We start from the raw sequence: 19820 nt of genomic DNA, 5'->3' as shown, positions 1-19820 counted from the left end.
AACCCTAACCCTAACCCTAACCCTAACCCTAACCCTAACCCTAACCCTAACCCTAACCCTAACCCTAACCCTAACCCTAACCCTAACCCTAACCCAGTGATGCCTACTAATTTGTCTGCTCTCACAGTCTGCCTCTGTTGCCATTGCTTGTGCCTGCCATTTGCGCACAGTGGCTTAGGCAAGGCAATGCCAAGTTGCAGGAGGGTTGGCCAATGCTTCTGCCTGAATGCTCCTCTCTACCGCGTGCTCTTCACCATTGTCTGGGCGTGTCTCCTCCGGAGCGTGGGCTCTGCAGAACACATTCAGCTTGTGTTTTGTCATCACGAGCAGACCCCTGGCCGCGTCAAGCGCGCTTCCAGTCAAGCCGAACACACTTCCAACCGCACCCACAACGCCCACGTCGACCACGGCGTTGCCGGCGCCGCGCCGCTTGTCACGCATTGCGCCCCCTGCGGGGTCCCAAATCTATGCCTCATCCTTGTCCACAGCTGTGCGACGCTGCAACGCGGTGGCCAAAGTGCGATTACTCTGAGCCGGAGTGCGCTAGCGATATGACCAGGCCTCCTCATCGTAGTCCTGCACGAGTTGCGCATCATTCTGCGGCGCAGCGTCAGCGACCTGCGAGCAGCCTGAAGAGCGCGGACAGCCCCACGGCTGCGCCGGCGAAAAGCAGACAGCCTCGTCCGGCATGCAGCACTACTGCAGCCTCGCAATGGTCATCCGTCCCGCCCGCCGCGGCCTCGCCCCACCCGCTCCTCTCACCGCCGCGCTCCGCCTGCGCCACGCACCTTGTGCAGCTTGCCAAACTCGCTGAAGCCGTTGCGCAGAATGCACACCTCCTGCCCGCCGACGGCGTGCTGCGCGCCCTGCTCGCTGCCGATGCGCTGCGCCGCCGGCAGCTCGTCGACGCGCTGCTGCTTGAGCGCCAGCGAGCGCGCAGCGACATACGCCCGTGCCGCCGCCGGCCCGCGCTGCTGCGAGAGCGAACAGTGAAAGACGACAGTCGGCTCTGCGCAGACACGTCAGCACGGCACTGGGTGGTGCGCCGCGCGCAGAGGTGCGCCTCGCCCCCAGGAGCGCGCCTCGGCCACAGGAGTGCGGCGCCTCCACTGCGCCGGAGTGCCAGCCCCTGACGCCAGGAGCCGCCGCTGCCCAGGCCCGCTTCCACCAGCCACTCACGCTGCGCCAGACTCTGCACCAGCCCTTCGACGCGCTCGTGGAACTCCTCGCTGGGCACGTTGCGCGCGCCGACAATGTGCCCGCCGGCGAAGTCTGCGTCGCGCACGTCGACGATGGCGGGGCGCGCGCCCGAGCCGCTGGCGGCGGCGTCCTTGAGGCGTGCGGCAAGCGCGTCGCCGGAGATGTAGGGCACGGCCATGCTGCTGCAGCGGCTGCTGCTGCTGGTGCGGAAGAGGCGCGCGAGAGAGGCGAGCATGGACGCGGGACGGCAAGGCGCAAGGCTCGCCGGCGCTGCCAGGGCACGGCGGCGCCGCGTGTGTGGCTGTGCGTCGCTGTCGCGTGGAGGCGCGCCGCGCCGCCGCCGCCGCCTCGGCCTCCGGCTCGCCGCTCGCGCACGACAGCGAGGCGGCCACAGGCTGCCGCTCCTCCAAGCGCAACAGCATGCTCGTCAGAACTGCCCTTGGAATGCTACTTCATGCACTCTCGCTGCAGCAACTGAGCAGCGGCAGCGCCCACGGGTGCACGGTCGGCGCGGCTCTTGGGCGCCCTGTCACCGCGCCGCACAGGGGCAACGCCGCGCGTCGGCGCAGATTCGGGCACCTGCCCCTCCGCAGCGACATTTCCCTCCTGCCGCCGCCGAAGTTCGGGCTCCGAGTCGATCGGCTTCTCGCAATTAGTATGTGATCCTGCGCCGCAGCCATACGAGTCCGCGAGAAGCGGCGCAGTGGGCTGGCGCGGCGATGGCTGCTGTGGGCGCAGCGCGGCTCAAGACGCCCGCCGTCGAGCCGCGCACTTTGCCCCCTGACACGGCGCGCGCAGGCGCAGCGGCTGCTCAGGGGTGCAAGGCGGCACTCCCACTGGCTCTGCTTCGATGCTCCGCCGAGAGCGCCTCTGCCGCCGTATTTGGGGCACGACGTGGGCCGCTCTTCCTTCCCACCACCACCATCCATCCGCCACCTTCTTCTTCGTTCGTCAGCGCGTCCGCCGACGTGCCCAGTTCGCTTGTCCTTCGTCGTTGCTGGGCTGGTCCCAGTCTTGTCTTCTTCGCATCCTCTTCATCCTTCGTTGCCCTTCTCGCCGCCATGTCGACGCCGCCGCGCTCGCCGCTTCTCTTCGCCTCGGCGCGCCGCCGCCCCGCGCCGTCGGCACTCAACCTCAAGCCGGCGCTGACGAAGCGTGTGTCGCGCAACTTTGTCAAGCACGCGGCGCCGCTGCCGCTCGATGCTCGCGCGGTGTACTGCGCGCCGAGCCGCGAGGCAGCGCCCGTGCTGCGCGGCAGCGACGACGTGCGCCCGCACGCCGAGCACTTTGCCTACACCACGTCGCTCTCGCGTCGCGTGTCTACTTCCGACTTCACCGCAGCACTGCCGACGCCGCCGCTGCCCCGCCGTGGCTCGGCGCCCGAGACACTCGGCCGGGGCATGCCGGACGTGGCGCATGCTGGCCGTGCCCTGCCGGACGTGGCAGTCGTCACCACGCCTGAGGTGGTCGACGCCGAGGAGGAGGTGCAGGAGCTCATCGTGCCCTCGCCGGCGCCGCGCGACGTGCCCGTGTCCGTCGCCGAGTCGGCCGTCGCCTCGCCTGCGCCGACGCCCGCCGCACAGAGCCTCGGCGGTGCCTCGCTGCTCGCCGCGCGTGCCATCTCGACGCGCCCCAAGAAGGCCCGCGCCTTCACGCTCACGCCCGTGCCGTACCAGCTCGGCTTCAGCCCCTCGGCGCCCAACTTCTCGCCGCGCGCGCTGCTCTTCAACAAGCTCGCCGGCGCACCGCCGCGCAGCCCCGTCGTGCCCCGCCCTCTCACGCCCCTCTCGTCCAACGGCACGCCGGGCTGGCTCGCCGACGTCGAGGCGTACCTCGCCGCCTCGCCGCCGATCTGGCCGACGCGCTCGCCGGTGCGCAGTGCCAAGGGACGGCGCGCCCTGACGCCGCGCCGTGGCAACGCCGCCACACCCACCTCGGCGTGCTCCGTCTATTCGGTCGGCTCCGTGTACTCGGCGGCGTCGGCGTACTCGCGCGCCTCCGGCACCTCGCTCATGTCGATGCTCTCGCCGCGCTCGGCACGCTCGCCGCTGGCGTCGCCGGCACTCCAGGCAAGCCGCTCGCCGCACTCGTTCCGCAAGGCGATGCTCTCGTACCGCCTCGGCAACGCCGGCCTCGCGACGCCGGCCTCGCCGCTGGCGCGCCGCATGCCGTCGCCCGTGCTGTCCGAGGAGGCCGCCGACGAGGAGCCGGCCTTTGATCCGCTCGAGACGCGCGGCGCACCGGCGGCGCCCGCCGCACCCATCCCGGCACGACCTGCGTCGCCCAGCATGCCGCGCTCCAAGCTCGCCCACATGCGCCAGGCGAGCGTCTCGTCCGTCGCCTCGTCCGCCTCGGCCAAGTCGTCGGTCGCCTCGCGCAACAACTCCGTCTCGGGCGCCTCAGCCGCATCGTCGCGCACCAGCGTCTCGTCGCAGGGCTCCGACGCACCGCCAGTGCCCAAGGCGAAGCGCCAGACGCTGAGCGAGCGCTTCGCAGCCAAGTTTGCGCGCCTGGCGCCGAGCCGCCGCAGCAGCGATGCGTCGGCGTCGTCGTCCGAGGACGAGGCCGTGGCCGCCATTCCGCCGGCACACGGCACGCCCACGACGGCCGTGCCGGCAGCGCGCTTCGTGCGGCGCCACGTCCCCGCGCCGCTGACCTTTGCCTTCTCGGCGCTGGCGGACGCGGAGCGCGTGCCGCTGTCGGCGTCGCCCATGACGCCGGCGCTGACGCCGTCGCCGCCCGGCTGCGGCAGCGCGGCGAGCAGCTTCGAGCGTGTGGCGCTGGCGAGCCTGCCGCAGCGCCCGCCGCCGGCGGCGCTGGGCGCGCAGCGGCGCCTGCTGATGGGCGTCGAGCGCATGCGAGCCGGCGCCGTGCCCGTGTGAGGGCCACCTGCCATCACGCCCACCACAGCTGTCCCACTCCTCCCCCAACACGCCTCTTGTTAATCCCTGGCGCGCCGGTGCCGGCCACCGCGACGCCTCGCCATTGCCACTCCTTCTCTCTGTGCTGTCTGCGGCGGCGCGACGCGGCGCAGGGTCCTGTTGGCGCGGCTGTCATGCGTCTTGGCGCCGGCGGGAGATCGCCGCACGCCGTGGGAAGCGCCGTGCGTGTGCGTCTTGATCGCCCACCGACGCCGAGGCAGAGCTGCCTGCCGGCCATGGGTGCTTGTCGCATCTCGCATATCGAGGCGAGCTGATGATGTGCGGCGCCGGCGCCGCTTCGTCGGGTCGCGCGGCCGGCGCATGGATGCTGCCCTGCTGCAGGAACGGGCTCCGCGCCAACGGCCCGGCGGCGGCGGAAGCGTGGGGGAGCGGGAGCGTGCGGAAGCGGCGGACCGCCGGGCCGGTAGGCGGCTGCCTTCCGGGCGCCGCTGCCGGCGCTCAGGAGGTGCGCCGCCCGCGCCGGCAGACACTGCCGCAGCGACCTTCTGTCTGCTCGCCGTCGCCGTGGAAGCATGTGTGCGTCGAGGGACGCCTCCCACCGCGCAGCTCGGAGGCTCTCCACGCTGGACGGCAGCGCACTGCTGCATGCTGGCCTGCGGCTCTGCACCTGCGGCTGCACGGTGCGGCTGCCACGCCTCGCTGCGCGTGCGCGTCATGGTGCTGCATGCGGCTCGACGCGTGTGGAGCACGCTCTACGACGTCGCTGCGATGGCAGACGTTGCCTGCTGCCGTCCGCGCCACACCTTGCGGGCCCGAGTGAAGCATCGCGGACGCTGCTGCTGCGAGAGAGAGAGGCCTGTCCAGGTCTCGCGCGGCAGGCGGAGCAGGGCGCCGTGTGGGGTGCGCCGTGCCCGCTGTCGGTGACGCACGATGGGAGCGTGTGCAGGGTGCACGACAGATGCATGCAGGCGCGCAGGCACGCCGAGCGGGAAGCACAGCCGAGGCGGAAGCGCGAGCCGCGGCTGCACGCCTCGATACGTGCGGTGAGCGCGTCGTGCAGCCAGCAAGGCCGCTCCACCGCAAGCCACCCGCGGCACATTTCTGCTCCTCGCCCGGCCGCTGCTGCTCGGCGCTCCGCTGCTCCCACCACGACGACCCGCTGCGACACCTCCCACACAAGCCCGCCATCCCTTAGCCGTCCCGCGCAGCCTACTCTTACTGCCAGCAGCGCACCCGCGCTCGCGCCTGCACCACCGCCTCCACCCTCGTCCGTGCCTGGCCATGCCGGAGGCCAACGCGCCGCAGCCGGCGCCGCCGCTCGCGCTCGCGCAGTCGCCCGGGCGCGCCGACTCGGAGCCCGTGCCCGCGTCGCCGGCGCGCTCGCCGTCGTCGCTCAAGGAGCGCTTCTCGCGCTTCTCGCTGCTGCCCGGTCGCCGCCGCGAGAGCGCCGACGCCGGCAAGCGCGCCAGCATCGACGGCGGCGGCGCCTCGTCCGGCGACACGGCCGCCAGCCGCACCAACTCGATGCCCGCCGACGCCACGCCCGCCTCGAGCGTCGAGAGCGAGCCGTTCCAGAGCATCCGCGGCGGCAGCGCCAAGGACAAGGAGCGCCTCGACAAGGAGCGCGCCCAGCGCGCCGCCGAGCAGGCGCACCAGAAGCGCCTCACGCTCGCGCGCCGCATGCAGAGCGACCTGCGTGCGGCGCAGGTCGAGACGCCCGAGGAGCGCGGGCGCTACGGCGACGGCGTGCCCGCCGCCGGCTGGGCCAACGACTACTCGGCGCTCGTGCCGCTGGAGAGCATCGACGCCGAGGGCGTGGGCGAGACCATCGTGCTGCGCGCGCGCATCCACGCCAAGCGCACGCTCTCGCCGCACCTCGCCTTTCTCTTCCTGCGCCAGCAGACGAGCACGCTGCAGGCCGTCGTCGCCGAGTCGCGCGGCGGCCTCTCGCTGCACGCGGCAAAGTGGATCGAGCGCCTGCCCGTCGAGAGCATCGTGATCATGCGCGGCACGCTGGCCAAGCCGCGCGAGCGCGTCCTCGGCGCCACGATCCACGACGTCGAGCTGCAGGTGACCGACTGCTTCCTCGTGTCGCGCCCGACGATCGACCTGCCGTTCACCGTGTACGAGGCGGACCGCGCGCCGCTGTCCGGCGCGCACGCCGACAAGGCCGCCAAGCACAGCGAGAGCGATGCCGACGACGACGACGACGCGCCGTCGGACACGGACTCGCCGCGCCACTCGCGCCATCTCGAGGGCGCCGAGGCCTCGCCGCGCCCGTCGCGCCTCGACGAGCTCAGCCCTACCGCCAGCAGCAGCGAGCAGCCGCGCAGCTCCGTCTCGTCGCGCCGGCGCTCGGCGCACGGCCTGCCCGGCGCGCCGCCGCCGGCCGCAGTCTCGAAGCGCACGCGCCTCTCGAACCGCATCCTCGACATCCGCTCGCCGGCGTCGCAGGCCATCTTCCGCATCAATTCGCGCGTCAGCACGCAGTTCCGCGCCTCGCTGCTCTCGCAGGGCTTCCTCGAGATCCACACGCCCAAGCTGCAGGCCGGCAGCTCCGAGAGCGGCTCGTCCGTCTTCCAGCTCGACTACTTTGGCCGGCCCGCGTTCCTCGCGCAGAGCCCGCAGCTGTACAAGCAGATGGCAATCTCCGCCGACCTGCAGCGTGTGTTCGAGATCGGGCCCGTGTTCCGCGCAGAGAACTCGTGAGTGAAACGTGCGAGGGCGGTGCGAGTGCGGGCTGACACGGCCTCCGGCAGCAACACGGCGCGCCACCTGACCGAATACACGGGTCTCGACCTCGAGATGCAGATCATCACCGACTACCACGAGGCGATGCGCGTCATCGACACGATGCTCAAGAGCGTCTTCTCGGCGCTGCAGACGCACTGCAAGCGCGAGATCGAGCTCGTGCAGCGCCACTGGCCGCACGAGGACCTGGTGTGGCTCGACGAGACGCCAGTGATCGAGTTCAAGGAGGGCGTCAAGATGCTCGTCGAGAGCGGCTGGAAGGAGGAGAACGGCGAGCCTCCGGCCGAGGACGAGGACCTGAGCACGCGCGGCGAGGCGCGCCTCTGCGAGGTGCGTGTGATGCCTCGCCGTGTTGAGCGCACGCTGACGTCCGATGCAGCTTGTCAAGCAAAAGTACAAGACCGACTACTTCATCCTCGACAAGTTCCCGGCCTCGGTCCGCCCGTGAGTGCGCCGCTGGCTCGCAGTGTGCCCCCACGCTCACACCGCTGCAGCTTCTACACGCACCTCGATCCCGAGAACCCGCGCTTCACCAACTCGTTCGACATTCTGCTGCGCGGCACGGAGATCTGCACGGGCGGGCAGCGCATCCACGACGCGCGCAAGCTCGAGGCACGCATCCGCGAGGCCGGCGTCGACGCGCGCAGCCTCGACGAGTACATGGAGGCGTTCCGCCTCGGTGTCTCGCCGCACGCCGGCTGCGGCATTGGCCTGGAGCGCATTCTGACCACGTTCCTGGGCCTCGGCGACGTGCGCTGGTCGACGCTCTTCTTCCGCGACCCCAAGAGTCTGCCGCTCGACCACAGACCGCCGCCGCTGCGCCACCCCGAGGCAGACACACTGGCCGCCGCGTCGCGTGCGGCGCTGGCAGAGCACGACGCACACGCGTCGCCCGAGGACGCGCCGGCGCCGGCGCCGCTCGCCAAGACGCCCTCTGCCAACGGCGAGGCCTCGACGCCGGCCAAGCCGCTCGTGGTGGCACAGCCTGAGCCCGAAGGCGACGGTGCGCAGCTTGCCGACGGCCCGCCCAGTAAGTGGCCGCTGGCAAAGCTAATCGCCAACTACGGCGACTCGTCGAACACGTCGTGGCTCGACTCGCGCTTCCAGGTGTGGCGCCACGACGCCAGCGGCGGTGCTGTCGGCTTCGTGAAGCGCGGCAAGTTTGCCATCGTGGTGGGCAACCCGCTGTGCGACCACACGCAGTACCGCCTCGTCATCGACGCCTTCCTGGCGCACCTGCGCGAGAAGGAGAAGCTCAAGCCGATCTGGCTGCTCGTCGGCGAGGAGGTCGAGCACATCCTCGGCGGGCGCCTCGACTGGAGCAGTCTGACGTGCGTCGTGGAGCAGCGCGTGCCCAAGGAGGGCCGCGCCGCTGCCATCCGCGGCGGCGACATCGAGAAGAAGCTGCGCAAGGCCGAGCGCGAGGACCTGCACATCGACGAGTACGGCTTCCGCGACGAGATTCCGCAGGACGTCAAGGCCGAGGTGGAGAAGCGCATCGAGGACTGGAAGAAATCGCGCGAGGGCAAGCAGCTGCACCTGACGATGGTCGACCCGTGGCAGGACGAGGGGCACCGCGCATACTACGTCACGCGCTCCAAGGACAAGAAGATTCAGTGTCTCGTCGTGCTGGCGCAGCTGAGCCCGGCCAACGGCTTCCAGATCAAGTGGGCGTTCGACTTTCCCGGCGCCATCAGCGGCGCCATCGAGTACACCATCGTGCACGCCGTGTCCGAGTTCGGCGGCGACAGCTTCACCTTCGGCGCCAGTGCGGCGGCCAACTTCCACACCGTGCACAACCTCGGCGGCCTGCGCGTGCGCGCCCTCAGCAAGACGTACGCCGCCATCTCGGCCGCCGCGGGCCTCGGCGGCAAGAACGACTTCCGCAAGAAGATCGGCGCGCGCGACGAGCCGCTGTACATTGCGTTCCCGCGCCACGGCCTGCGGCACGGCGGAGTGCGCGTGAGTAGGCGACGAAGAGTGTCGCCGCAGAGGCATACGCTGACCCCTCTGTGCAGGCCATCATGAACTTCTTCGAGGAGTGAGCACCCTCATCCCACACCTAGCTCGCCTGCTGGCCGCCGCTCGGCGGTCCTTGTATACCTATGTCTATCCCAGCGCGTAACCGTACTACCCCACACACGAACTCAGCCTCTTTCCCATGGCCTCTCGGCTCGCTGCTGTTTCATGTGTGCATTTGCGCCAAGCTTGCTCATAGGCAGCGCGGCGTCGCGGCTAGTGGTAGTTCTCCGCCGGGTAGTATGCGTGCGGGCTATGTGGTCGGATCAGCTCGCCGCCGTCGTGCTTTCTCGCTGCGTCTCTCGTGCGGCACAACTCACTCATGCGGCACATCGCCCGGGTTCTTCTTCAGGATAGCCGTGGGCCGCGTGAACGGCGGCGTCGGCGGCAGACGGCTGGGCGCATATGCGCCCTCGGCGCTGGGCGCATGGGCCTGCGCCAGCACGTCGGTGAAGGCGCTGGCAGACGAGAGGTCCGACGGGCGCGTCAGCGCCGTCGAGGTGCCGCTGGCCGGCAAGCTGCGAGGGCGAATGTGAGCGATGGTCGCCAAGAGCGTTGCTGGTGCGCCGGACGCGCTTGCCCGACCCGTGCACCGACACGGGATGCTCGACCTCTTCGAGCTCCGGAGCAGGCTCTGCGTTCGCCTAGATCACGCGCCGCCGCCGCCGCCGCCGCCGCCATCACTGCCATGCGTGCCATGCCACTCCTTCTCAAATTCTACGGCCCTTGCCCCGCCGCGATACGCACCTCTTCGTGCCGTCCTCGTTGGTGTCGGCGAGGAGGAGCGTGGTGAGGTCCTGCTGCGTGACCATGTGCAGCTGCGGGTAGGCGCGGCGGAAGTCGCGCTCGTAGTAGCCGAGGCCGGCAATGTCCGAGGCTGTGCGAGAGGCACCGCGCGTCAGCGATGGCACGCAGCAGCGGCCAGGCAGCAGCCGCACGCACCGCGCGTCGGCATCGTGGCCTGGCGCTCGGGGCGCGAGCCGGGCGTGGGCATGCGGTTCTGCGCAGGGAGTGAGCACGCAGTACGACAGCTATCGGCAGCCGGCGCGGCGCACCTCGGTCGGGAGCGGCAGGCCGGAGGAGATGTCGCTGCTCAGAAGGTCAGCAGGGCACAGCGCGCGAGGCGGCAGCAGGCGGCACGCACGGGTTGACGGAGAACATCTCGCGGAACCTGCGAGAAGATAGTTAGTGCGTGCGCCAGCGCAGAAGGAGCGCATTGTCTGAGGCCTAGATTCTCCGGAAGAGCGCCAACCCGATCGCAGCGTTAGATCGCGACGGCCCGGACGGCATTCTGCAGCTCGCGAGCAGCGGCGGAGGCGGCGAGGGCCAGTGCTGACATTCCGCGTGCTACCATGACGTTTGCCGACTTAAGCATACGCTGGTGCAGCCTCCGCCGCCGCGCTGCCGCTGCTCTGCTTGCGATGCAGGTGCGATCTTCCTGTCCGAGCACGCGCTGCCTTTCCCTCGCTCTCTCTGCGCGCGGCCACCTCTAGCGTCGCTCTCGGAGCAGTGTACCGCGCTGCATGCGCCGTCTCCTGCCGCCGCACTGCCTGACTCTGGCGCGGCGACTCACTTGCGCCAGAAGGGCGTGGCGCCCTCGCGGTACGTGTAGGCGTGCGGGCTGGCGGGCTCGCGGCCGAGCTCGCTGGCGGCGCCGCGGCGTGCGAGGGCGGCGCGCGCGGCCGACGTGGCGGCGGCGGGCGCGGCGCCGCTGGCTGCTGCCGGGAGCGAGGAGAGGAGGGTGCGGCTGGGACGCATGGCGGACGGCGGTGAGGTGGAGAGGCAGGAAGCAGGCGCGCGCTTGGGCGGCGACGACGGCGCGCGCGGGTGACTACAGTGCGCCGCTGTATGCGCACCACAGCGCGTCGTTGTAGTCGGCGCCTCCCGCACGGGACCGCGCCTGCCAGCAGCGCGGCGTGCCTGGCGCGGCGAGGGAGCGTGCGCTGCTGCGACTCACGCTGCCGCCGCGCGAGCTCGAGCGGCCCCAACGCTTCTCGGGGCGCTGCGCTGCGCCGTGACGCGCGCTGCTGGCCCGTCCTCGTTCATGCGCCCGGGGTCACCACAGGGCCCACTGCTACTCGCTGCGCTCAGCTCTCCCACCACCGCCAAGCCACGCCGCGCACTCTCCGTGCCCACGCTCCTCGCTGTCCTCGCCCCCGCCCACGCTCTGCCGTGGCTCATGGCGCAGCCGCCGCGCGCATCGGGCTCGCACGCAGCAGCAGCAGGCAGCTCCGCAAGCAGCACACAGCCGCCGCAGCCGCAGCACGGCGCACTCGCGCAGCCGCAGTCGCCGCAGCAGCAGGCACACAGCAGCACCGCCGCACAGCATGCCGACCTAGACGCGCTGGCCACGCTGGCCGCGTCGCCGAGCCCGTCGCCGGCGCTCAGTGCCTACTCCTACGGCAGCTCCGCCAGCGGCGACGACGAGCTCGCCGCCCTCTCGCTCGACGACTGGGCCTACCCGCACCGCCGCCGCAGCAGCGCCGGCAGCGCCGCCAGCGGCGCACCTGACCCGCTCGACGACGATGTGCCGGACGTGCAGCGCATCGCCGAGCTGCGCGACGGCGCCGGCAGCGGCGTCGCGACGCCCGTGGCGCCGGCGTCGCACTCGCGTCTGGCCGCGCTGCGCCGCGCCCTCGACCCGCGCCGCCTCGTCGCGCGCCACCGCCACGGCACCGAGCCCGGCGAGGGCGACGAGGAGGAGGAAGAGGAGGAGGGCGAGGGCGAGGGCTTCGACCTGCAGGACGAGGACGAGGAGGACATGCACGCCGCCGGCGTGCCGGCTGCGCGCGGCTGGCGGCTCGACGCGCGGTGAGTGGGCGATGCGGAGCGTGCCAGCAGCTTGCGGAGAGCGTGGGTCAGAGGACGAGCGGCTTCCGCGCTGCAGCGTGCAGCGAGTCTGGAGCACATGCGATGTGACGCTGCAGCGAGTCGCACGTTCATCTTACCCGCACCACTCCTGTCGCCTTCTGGCTCACGCTCGACCATGCAGGCAAATGGAGACGCCCACGTTCCGCGCGCGCGTGCTCGACATGTTCGCGCACGAGCTCAAGCTCGCCGGCTGGGCCGACGCCGACGTGCCCGCGCCGCTGCTGCCGCTGCAGCCGGAGCGCGTGACGCTGAAGCGCGTCTCGGGCGCCTTTTCGAACGTCGTCATCTTTGCCTCGTACTCGCTCGACGGCGTCGCGGCCGGCGCCGAGGCGCTCGTCGGCCCGCCGACGGTGCTGTTGCGCGTGTACGGCACGGCAACCGAGGTGCTGCTGAGCCGCCGCGCCGAGCTGCTCATCCTGCACACGCTGTCCAGCCTGTACGAGATCGGCGTAAGTGCCGTGCGTGTGCTGCTTGTGGCTAGCCTGACACCCCGCGCAGCCGCACATTCTCGGCACCTTTGCCAACGGACGCGTCGAGGGTGAGTGCGCGAGGTGCGATCAAGCCCGCACCAGCTGACGCGCGCGCCCGCAGAGTACTTTGACTGCGTGCCTATCGGCAAGGACGGCATGCGCGACCTTGGCACGCGCAGCGAAACCATCGTCGCAGACGGCTCGCTGCTCGTGCGTGGCGTCGAGGGCCGCGCGCAGTGGGCGGCGCGGCGCATGCGCGAGCTGCACGAGGTGCCGCTCGAGCCGATCCGCACCGTGCTGGAGCAGGGCGACCTGCGCGCGCCGAGCGACAAGGGCTTCGGGCGCGGCATCGAGCGGCACCTCTTTGCGCGCGCACACAGGCCGCGGCGGCCGCAGCCCGTGCCGACGCAGAACGCAGGCGGCAGCGGCTACTTTGGCGAGCCGCCGAGCGCCTCGTCGACCTCGAGCGCCGCCATGGCAGGCGGCATGCGCGACAGCCCGGCACCCATGACGCCGCCTGCGCCCACCGAGGCCACCTCCATCGCCGCTGCGGCCGCCGCCGGCGCGCGCGCACAGGCACTCGAGATCCGCGGCGCATCGCCAAAGAACCGCAACAACAGCGTCACGTCGTTCGACTCGCTCGCCACGTCATACTCCAGCACGGCAAGCTTCAGCAGCGACACGACGCGCTCGCCGATGCTGCGCGGCGCCGACTCGTACATCGACTCGGTCAGCGCGGCGCGGCGCGGCAGCAGCGGCGTGCTGAGCCGCATGCAGCCGCCGACGCCGCGGCACCGCAACAGTGGCAGTACGAGCTACGTGCCATACCCGGGCGTGTGGCGGCGCACGAAGCGCTGGTCGCGCGAGGCGGCCAAGGTGCTGGCGCTGGTGGACGACTTTGCGACGTCGCCCGAGGGACGCGAGGCGTGCGCGCGCGTGCTTGCCGACGTGCCCTTCCGGCTCTCAGCCTCGCTGCCGGGCGGCGAGGGCGGCAGCGGCGGCGCCAGCGGCGACACGACGATGCGCGAGTCGGAGAACGGCAGCGCGCACAGCTCCGACAGCGGGCACACGGGCACGCCCAACGCGCAGCTGGCCTGTCCTACGGCCGCGGCGATTGGCTCGACGGCGACGCTGCAGAACATGCTGCTCGCCATCTCGGCCATCGACTTTGGCCGCCTCGTGCTCGAGATGGACGCGTTCAAGCAGCACGTGCGCGCCTGGGAGCGCGCCGAGGGCCAGTCGAAGCGCGTCCTCACGCACGGCGACACGCAGTACGGCAACCTGCTCATCCGCAAAAGCATGGACCCCGAGCGGCCTGTCGCCTCGGGCATGCCGCGCACGAACACGGGCGGCAGCATGAGCGGCGCCCAGGGTGCGCCCTCGCCGGCGCTGGGTGCCGACAAGGGCCGCTCAAGGAGCAAGGGACGTAAGGCACGCATGGCACCGCACGAGCGGCTTGTGGTCATCGACATGGAGTACCTGAACCACGGCGTGAGTAGAGTGGAGCGCTGCGTGTTGCCGGCCACTGACACACGCCTTCCAGCCGCGTGCCTACGACATTGCCAACATGTTCATCGAGTGGGGCGCCGACTACGACCACCCGACGGACTCGTGGAACATGACGATCAACGGGCCGTACCCGAGCGCCGACGAGCGGCGGCGCTGGCTGCGCGCGTACGCCGAACAGGGCCGCCTGATGCGCATGCGCGGCAAGGCGCCGCTCATGACGCACGCCGTCGCCGCGGGCAGCACAAGCCTCGTCGACGGCTCGCGCCGCTCGCCCACGCCGGCCAGCACACCGGCCAGCACGCCCGCCTCGGGCGCCGAGGTGCCGCCGCCGATTGCGGCGCTGCCGCCGCCGCTCGTGCCGCTGCAGGACGGCAGCACGGCCTCGCGCAGCACAGCGACAACGCCGGCCAGCAGCCGCGCCGCGAGCCTGAGCCCGCGCGTCGGGCCCGCCGACTCGTCGGCCGCGTCGTCGCCGGCGCTGTCGCTCAACGGCACGCCGGCGCCGCTCTCGGCGGCGGCGTCGTCGCTGGCGCGCCTCGACGCGTCGCTGGAGCGCGAGGTGGAGCGCCTGGAGCGCGAGGTGCGCGTGTGGCGCCCCGCCAGCCACGCCGTGTGGGCGCTGTGGGGCATCACATTTGCGCGCGAGCGCCTCGAGCTGCTCCTGGCGCGCGAAAAGGAGCGCGTGCGGCGCCGCTGGGCGGGCGAGGCCGAGGCCGACGAGGAGGAGGTCAAGGCGAGCGCGCCGGGCAGTGCCGAGAGCTTCGACAACGTGAGTGGCGCGCCGTCGCTGTATGTCTGCCCGCGTGCTGACCCACGCCGCAGCTGCGCTACGCCCTCGGCCGCGTCGAGATGTTCCGGGCGGCGATTGCCGAGCTGGGCATCACGCTGTGATGCTCGCGCCCGCCGCGCCTCTGCCGTGCCCCGCATGCTCTCCGTCTCTCTCCTCCATTCCGTCCCCATCCTCTGCATCGCTGCTGTGCGCCCGGCTCTTGCCGCTGTGCATCCCCTCTGGGCCATCCTGTAACGCACGCCTCACCCATGCCGCGAGAAGCAACGCAATAGACGAGAAGCTCCACCCACTGCGCTGTCGCTGCCGTGGGAACAGCCCTACGCTGCCACGTGCGTCTCCGGCGCCGCCGCCGATGCGCGAGCAACGAGCGCGGCTGCATCTTGCTTGCGCCGTGAGGGTCGCGCCGCGCTCTCGGCCGTAGCGCTGCCGGGGCCCGAGCAGGATCGACGCCGCGCGCCGCACCTTCCACCTGCCCTCAGGGGCGCCATTTGTTTCAGCTTAGGCGATGCTTCGCCGAGGCAGCACTCTGTTCTGTGCATTCGCGCCTCGCCGAGCAATAAGCATAGAGCGTCCTTCTCGCCGCGGCGCCGCCTTCTCCTCGCGGCCGGCGGGCCGTGCGTGTGCGCTCATGCACGCTAAGGTCAGCGCGCTCCGCCGTCCGCGGACCCGCACTGGCCTGGGCAGCGCACGCCGGCCGCGCTGCGCTGCTCGCTGCCTGCACCCTGCCGCACCGCTGACGCACGCGCCACATGCGCCGGGCGATCAGCTGATGGGCCGCCGCTGCCTGGAAGATGCGGGCGGGCGGACGCCGCTCCACCACGCATGGCAGCCGCCGCACGGCACCGCTGCCTCTCAGCTCACCACCACCATCACCGCCATGTCCGCCGCTGCCTCGCGCGCCCTCGCGCCGCTGCTCAGCGTCGCCGCACCGCCGCTGCACGGCCTCGCGCGCCGCGTGCTGCTCGCCTACTTTGCACGCCTCACGCGCGGCTCGCTGTCGATCACCGAGCACGGCCAGCCCGACGTGCGGCTGGGCGCCGACGCGCCGCAGGAGGGCGATGCGCACGCCGTGCTGCGCGTGCGCCACGCGCGCTTCTGGACACGCATGCTGCTCGGCGCCGACCTGGGCTTTGCCGAGGCGTACATGACGGGCGACGTCGAGTGCGACGAGCTCGGCGAGGTCTTCCGCGTGAGTGCCGGCGGGCGAGTGCGGTGCGGCGGCGGGCGGGACAGTGCGGCGCAGTGGAGGCAGGGCAGGGCGCAGTGCTGCAGGAAGAGGCAGGACAACAGCGGAGCAGTGCTCGCTTGCAGCTGTGCTGCTGTGAGCTCGGCGCACGCCGGGCGAAGGCGCCGGCCGCCGGGCCGCCAGATGTGCCGGAGATCAGAGCAGCCGCAAGCAGCGCGCTGCGTCTTGCAGCCATGGCTCGGTGCGTGCCAACGCTGCGGCCGGCCATGCGCTGCCACGGCAGACGCGCTTTGCCAGACGAGCTGCTCGGGCAGAGACCTGCGCGGTGCTGCTCCGCCGAGCAGCGCTTCTCCTCGCCCGCCAGCCTCGTCGCGCATCCACTGACACCTTCTCCAGCTGTTCATCCACAACCGCGAGGCGCTCGGCAACCTCGAGGTCGGCCTGCTGGCCAATGCCAGTGCCTGGCTGCAGGCGCAGCTCAACCGCCGCTACGCCAACACGCGCGCCGGCAGCCTGAGCAACATCGGCGCACACTACGACATTGTGCGTGGGGTCCTGTGCACGACGTGTGCCGGCCGCTGACACCCTGTGCGCAGTCGAACCAGATGTACGAGGCCTTCCTCAGCGCCGACATGACGTACTCGTGCGGCGTGTACCCGACGCTCGACGCCGACGTCGGCGCCGCGCGCCACGCCAGCGCCAAGCTCGCGCAGCTCACCAACGGCGCGCCGCGCAAGCCGCAGGGCAGCGGCGAGTTTGCCGACGACGGGCCCGGCGGGCCGACGCCGCCCGACGCCGAGGCGCGCAGCGACGACGGCAAGGCGGCCAAGGACGAGCTCGAGGCGGCACAGCTGACGAAGCTGCGCCTGCACATCGAGCGCGCCGACATCCGCAAGGGCCACCATGTGCTCGAGATCGGCACGGGCTGGGGCAGCTTTGCCATGGAGGCCGTGCGGCGCACCGGCTGCACCGTCGAGAGCCTGACGCTGAGCGTCGAGCAAAAGGCGCTGGCCGAGGCGCGCATCGCCAAGGCGGGCATGAGCGGCAGCATCAAGGTGCACCTGCTCGACTACCGAGACATGCCGGCGTCGTGGAACGACAGCTTCGACCGCGTCGTGAGCATCGAGATGCTCGAGGCCGTCGGCATCGAGTTCCTGCCGACGTACTTTGAGAACGTGTCGCGCGTGCTCAAGGCGCAGGGCGGCGCCGCGTGCTTCCAGTGCATCACGATGCCCGAGTCGCGCTTCGAGGCGTACGCGGCGGGCGTCGACTTTATCAAGAAGTGGATCTTCCCCGGCGGCGTGCTGCCGTCGGTGACGGCGCTCATCGACGCTGCGACGCGCGGCAGCAAGGGCACGCTGCAGCTCGACGCCGCGCTCTCCATCGGGCCGCACTACGCGCGCACGCTGCGCGAGTGGCGGCAGCGCTTCGACGCCGCGTTCGACGAGCACGTGCGGCCGGCGCTGCTCAGCGACCACAAGGCAATCCGCGAGCTGCCGGCCGAGGCGCAGGCGCGCGAGGTCGAGGTGTTCCGGAAAAAGTGGACGTACTACTTTGTGTACTGCGAGGTGGGCTTCACAGAACGCGTCATTGGCGGTGAGTGGAGCGGCGGGCTGCTGCCTTTGTCTTTGTGCTCACACACCACCCGCGCAGACCACATCCTCTCCTTTACGCGCGAGGGCAACACGAGCCTGCCGACGTGCTGCGGCTGAGCGCCGGGCGGGTCTGCTGTCGATACCCTACTCTCTTCCTCCTGCCGCTGCGCTCTCGCGGCTCACGGCAACGCTCCTTTGCCCTGCTCCCAATCCGTGCGCCTGCCTTGCCCTCCTCTGCGCCCTCGCCCGCCCGCTGTTACGCAATTCGACGTGCATCTTCTCCGACTCCTCCAGCGAGAGGCGCCCAGCAGTGCCTGGGCCCGGTTGCGTCGCCGGGGTGCGAAGGTGACATGACGCGAGGCGGGTCGGTCTGGCTGAGCGGCAGCAGTGACTGGCAGCTCGCCTGCTCTCTTTTCTCTCGTGCTCGCCGAGCTCGTTCCAGCTGCAGCTCCAGTCAGAGCTGGGTCTGGACCGGCTCTCGTCTCTGCCTGGCGCCATGCTGGCCAGTGGAACCGAGGGCTGTTCCCACGCCGGTCGCGCAGCTTGGCGCCCGTGCGCCGTGCGCGCTCGTGCCGCTCGCCGCCGCCGGCGATGCTTGCTTCTCACCACCACCTCAACAGCGGCCTGTGTGGCCATCGCTTTTGCGTGCACAATCTGGGTCTGCATCGAGATGGGCCACATGCGCCGTCTCGTAGTGGCGCTGCTGCTGCTTGGCTGCCTGGTGCCGCTGCTCATGGCGGCGCAGCACCCGTTCAGCAACGAGGCATCCTTTGTGCGTGCCGGAAAGAGGCATCTCTTCGACGCGCACGGGCCCGTCTATCTCACAGGCCTCAACTAGTGCGTCTCCCTGCATCGCACTGTCACTCTTTGCTGACCGCTCGACACAGCTGGGCATGCATGAACCTCGCTGCGGCGCCCGACGCCGGCGGTGACCGCGCACGCCTCGAGGCCGAGCTCGATCAGATGGCTGCCGCTGGCATCAACCACCTGCGCATCATGGCCGGCAGCGAGGGCTCCGACTCAGCACCATTCCGCATGCGCCCGGCGCTACAGCCGCTTGCCGGCGAGTGGGACGAGCGCCTGCTGCACGGCCTCGACCGCTGCCTCGTCGGCGCCCGCCAGCGCGGCATGCGGGTCACGCTCGTGCTCGGCAACACGTGGTTCTGGAGCGGCGGCCTGGCGCAGTACCGCGCCTGGGCGCACGGCAGCACCATTCCGTATCCGCCGGCGTGGAACATCTCGGCGCCGCCGCAGCGCAGCGACGGCTTCGCAGGCTGGGGCAGCTACACGGGTGCCAAGGACGGGGCGGCGAGCTACGGCGCATACATGCGCTACGTCAACGGCTTCTACGAGGACGCGCCGGCGCAGGGCCTCTTCGAAGAGCATGTACTGCGTATCGTGCGCCGCACTAACTCGCTCACTGGTGTCCGCTACGTCGACGACCCGACGATCCTCGGTGCGCGCCAGTGCTGGCGTATTGTCTCCGCGGCGCTGACTCTGACTCCAGCTTGGGAGCCGATCAATGAGCCGCAGGCCACCTCGGTGCCTGACGACACTGATCCCTGGCACATGGCGGTGAAGCCGAACGCAAGCGACGCCATGCTGCACTGGCATGCGCGCACCACGGCGCTGCTCAAGCGTCATGCGCCGCGGCAGCTCGTCACGAGTGGCTTCGAGGGCAAGCAGGGCGCCTGGTACTTCAAAGCGCTGCACCGCGATGCGAACGTTGACTTTGCATGCGGTGAGCCCGCTCACTGGCCTCGTACGGCGCTCCGGCCGCGGCTGACGCAGACTCAGCCCACGCCTGGCCGCAGAACTGGAGCTTCTACAGAATGGGCAACGCGAGCGACGCGAACCTCGAGGGCGCGATTCAGTTCGCAACGGACTATCTCGGCAGTGCGTGGCAGCCCGTCGTGCGTGGTCTCATAGAGCTGAGCATCACGTATCGCAGATGTGTCCAGCTGGGCGCAGGAGGTCGGCAAGCCTGTGGTGCTGGAAGAGGTACGCCCCTCTCTCTCGCTCTGAGGGCAGCACTGCTCACGCTCTGCAGTTCGGCATGCCGCGCGACAACTGGCACAACGCAGTGCCTCTCTACCCCGTGCGTCGACTCCTTGTCTCGCTTCTCCTTTGTCACCTGACTTCTCGCTGGTAGTACGCGTCGTCGGCGCCCACGACGCACCGCGACGCCCTCTTTGCGCGTGTGCTGGACAAGGCGCACACGCTCTACGCACGAGGCGCAGGCGTGGTGGGCGTCATGCCGTGGGCGTACGGCGGCGTGTGGCGGCCAGAGACGCAGCGCTTCTCTACGCACGGCGTCGTGTGGGCCGGCGATCCGATGCATGAAGGTCAGTGGGCCAGCGGTGCGGCAGCTCACTGACTGACGGCGGGCATGCGCAGCACCGGGCTGGTACTCGATCTACGACAAGGACCACACGACGCTGGCGCTGCTGCGCGAGCACGCGCGCAGGACCCGACACACGGCGCCGGGCGCGGCGACGTAGGTCGAGGCAATTTGCATTGGTTTGGCAGTGTTGCAGAGCAGCAGCA

General features: G+C 70.8%; 8 protein-coding genes across 8 annotated transcripts; 5 read left to right on the top strand and 3 right to left on the bottom strand.

The window, feature by feature from the left end:
• Nucleotides 1-188: 188 nt before the first annotated feature.
• FA09DRAFT_314247 (Rhodanese-like protein) lies at nucleotides 189-1378 on the bottom strand (the record flags this gene model as incomplete). Its single annotated transcript, XM_025740755.1, has 3 exons — nucleotides 189-597; nucleotides 789-1009; nucleotides 1180-1378. The coding sequence occupies 3 exons, from the start codon at nucleotides 1376-1378 to the stop codon at nucleotides 544-546; spliced, it is 474 nt and encodes a 157-aa protein (XP_025601721.1). The 3' UTR covers nucleotides 189-543.
• Nucleotides 1379-2261: 883 nt separating this feature from the next.
• On the top strand, nucleotides 2262-4082 carry FA09DRAFT_336047 (hypothetical protein; the record flags this gene model as incomplete). The annotated part of the gene is made up of 1 exon (XM_025743829.1): nucleotides 2262-4082. One exon carries the CDS (start codon nucleotides 2262-2264, stop codon nucleotides 4080-4082), a length of 1821 nt encoding a protein of 606 aa, XP_025601720.1.
• Nucleotides 4022-5073, bottom strand: FA09DRAFT_15508 (hypothetical protein). The gene has a single exon (XM_025739208.1). It carries the CDS (start codon nucleotides 4796-4798, stop codon nucleotides 4142-4144), a length of 657 nt encoding a protein of 218 aa, XP_025601719.1. The 5' UTR covers nucleotides 4799-5073; the 3' UTR covers nucleotides 4022-4141.
• Nucleotides 5074-5294: 221 nt separating this feature from the next.
• Nucleotides 5295-8911, top strand: FA09DRAFT_327366 (aspartyl-tRNA synthetase). Its single transcript, XM_025741379.1, has 5 exons — nucleotides 5295-6787; nucleotides 6842-7163; nucleotides 7213-7277; nucleotides 7328-8795; nucleotides 8852-8911. Exons 1-5 carry the CDS (start codon nucleotides 5364-5366, stop codon nucleotides 8876-8878), a joined length of 3306 nt encoding a protein of 1101 aa, XP_025601718.1. The 5' UTR covers nucleotides 5295-5363; the 3' UTR covers nucleotides 8879-8911.
• Nucleotides 8912-9022: 111 nt separating this feature from the next.
• On the bottom strand, nucleotides 9023-10321 carry FA09DRAFT_327365 (hypothetical protein). The gene is made up of 6 exons (XM_025741378.1): nucleotides 9997-10321; nucleotides 9908-9941; nucleotides 9795-9852; nucleotides 9600-9729; nucleotides 9173-9370; nucleotides 9023-9105 (listed from the first exon to the last, which is right to left on the bottom strand). The coding sequence occupies exons 1-6, from the start codon at nucleotides 10011-10013 to the stop codon at nucleotides 9069-9071; spliced, it is 474 nt and encodes a 157-aa protein (XP_025601717.1). The 5' UTR covers nucleotides 10014-10321; the 3' UTR covers nucleotides 9023-9068.
• Nucleotides 10322-11604: 1283 nt separating this feature from the next.
• Nucleotides 11605-14782, top strand: FA09DRAFT_327362 (kinase-like protein). The gene is made up of 5 exons (XM_025741377.1): nucleotides 11605-12172; nucleotides 12222-12261; nucleotides 12315-13684; nucleotides 13737-14471; nucleotides 14525-14782. Exons 1-5 carry the CDS (start codon nucleotides 11849-11851, stop codon nucleotides 14591-14593), a joined length of 2538 nt encoding a protein of 845 aa, XP_025601716.1. The 5' UTR covers nucleotides 11605-11848; the 3' UTR covers nucleotides 14594-14782.
• Nucleotides 14783-15359: 577 nt separating this feature from the next.
• FA09DRAFT_327360 (cyclopropane-fatty-acyl-phospholipid synthase) lies at nucleotides 15360-17560 on the top strand. The gene is made up of 4 exons (XM_025741376.1): nucleotides 15360-15681; nucleotides 16075-16221; nucleotides 16275-17274; nucleotides 17332-17560. The coding sequence occupies exons 1-4, from the start codon at nucleotides 15370-15372 to the stop codon at nucleotides 17388-17390; spliced, it is 1518 nt and encodes a 505-aa protein (XP_025601715.1). The 5' UTR covers nucleotides 15360-15369; the 3' UTR covers nucleotides 17391-17560.
• A 446-nt stretch (nucleotides 17561-18006) lies between these two features.
• FA09DRAFT_292452 (glycoside hydrolase) lies at nucleotides 18007-19774 on the top strand (the record flags this gene model as incomplete). Its single annotated transcript, XM_025740003.1, has 8 exons — nucleotides 18007-18110; nucleotides 18161-18729; nucleotides 18781-19014; nucleotides 19071-19169; nucleotides 19225-19274; nucleotides 19324-19371; nucleotides 19426-19618; nucleotides 19671-19774. The coding sequence occupies 8 exons, from the start codon at nucleotides 18007-18009 to the stop codon at nucleotides 19772-19774; spliced, it is 1401 nt and encodes a 466-aa protein (XP_025601714.1).
• Nucleotides 19775-19820: the final 46 nt, after the last annotated feature.

This window comes from Tilletiopsis washingtonensis, assembly GCF_003144115.1.
Source record: "Tilletiopsis washingtonensis strain MCA 4186 unplaced genomic scaffold FA09scaffold_1, whole genome shotgun sequence".
NCBI lineage: Eukaryota > Fungi > Basidiomycota > Exobasidiomycetes > Entylomatales > Tilletiopsis > Tilletiopsis washingtonensis.
Note: the sequence above shows the minus strand (reverse complement) of the source record. Positions and strands in the feature narration are given on the sequence as shown.

Coding starts and splice junctions, on each gene's coding strand:
- FA09DRAFT_15508 (XM_025739208.1), bottom strand. CDS start 4,798: ATGACGCGCACGCGCAGCGAGGCGTGGCAGCCGCACCGTGCAGCCGCA.
- FA09DRAFT_327366 (XM_025741379.1), top strand. CDS start 5,364: ATGCCGGAGGCCAACGCGCCGCAGCCGGCGCCGCCGCTCGCGCTCGCG. Junction 6,788..6,841: donor GTGTTCCGCGCAGAGAACTC/GTGAGTGAAACG, acceptor GGCCTCCGGCAG/CAACACGGCGCGCCACCTGA. Junction 7,164..7,212: donor GCGAGGCGCGCCTCTGCGAG/GTGCGTGTGATG, acceptor CGTCCGATGCAG/CTTGTCAAGCAAAAGTACAA.
- FA09DRAFT_327365 (XM_025741378.1), bottom strand. Junction 9,853..9,907: donor GCCTGCCGCTCCCGACCGAG/GTGCGCCGCGCC, acceptor CTCCCTGCGCAG/AACCGCATGCCCACGCCCGG. Junction 9,106..9,172: donor CCGGGCGATGTGCCGCATGA/GTGAGTTGTGCC, acceptor CCGACCACATAG/CCCGCACGCATACTACCCGG.
- FA09DRAFT_327362 (XM_025741377.1), top strand. CDS start 11,849: ATGGAGACGCCCACGTTCCGCGCGCGCGTGCTCGACATGTTCGCGCAC. Junction 12,262..12,314: donor TGCCAACGGACGCGTCGAGG/GTGAGTGCGCGA, acceptor GCGCGCCCGCAG/AGTACTTTGACTGCGTGCCT. Junction 13,685..13,736: donor TGGAGTACCTGAACCACGGC/GTGAGTAGAGTG, acceptor CACGCCTTCCAG/CCGCGTGCCTACGACATTGC.
- FA09DRAFT_327360 (XM_025741376.1), top strand. CDS start 15,370: ATGTCCGCCGCTGCCTCGCGCGCCCTCGCGCCGCTGCTCAGCGTCGCC. Junction 15,682..16,074: donor AGCTCGGCGAGGTCTTCCGC/GTGAGTGCCGGC, acceptor CACCTTCTCCAG/CTGTTCATCCACAACCGCGA. Junction 16,222..16,274: donor TCGGCGCACACTACGACATT/GTGCGTGGGGTC, acceptor CCCTGTGCGCAG/TCGAACCAGATGTACGAGGC.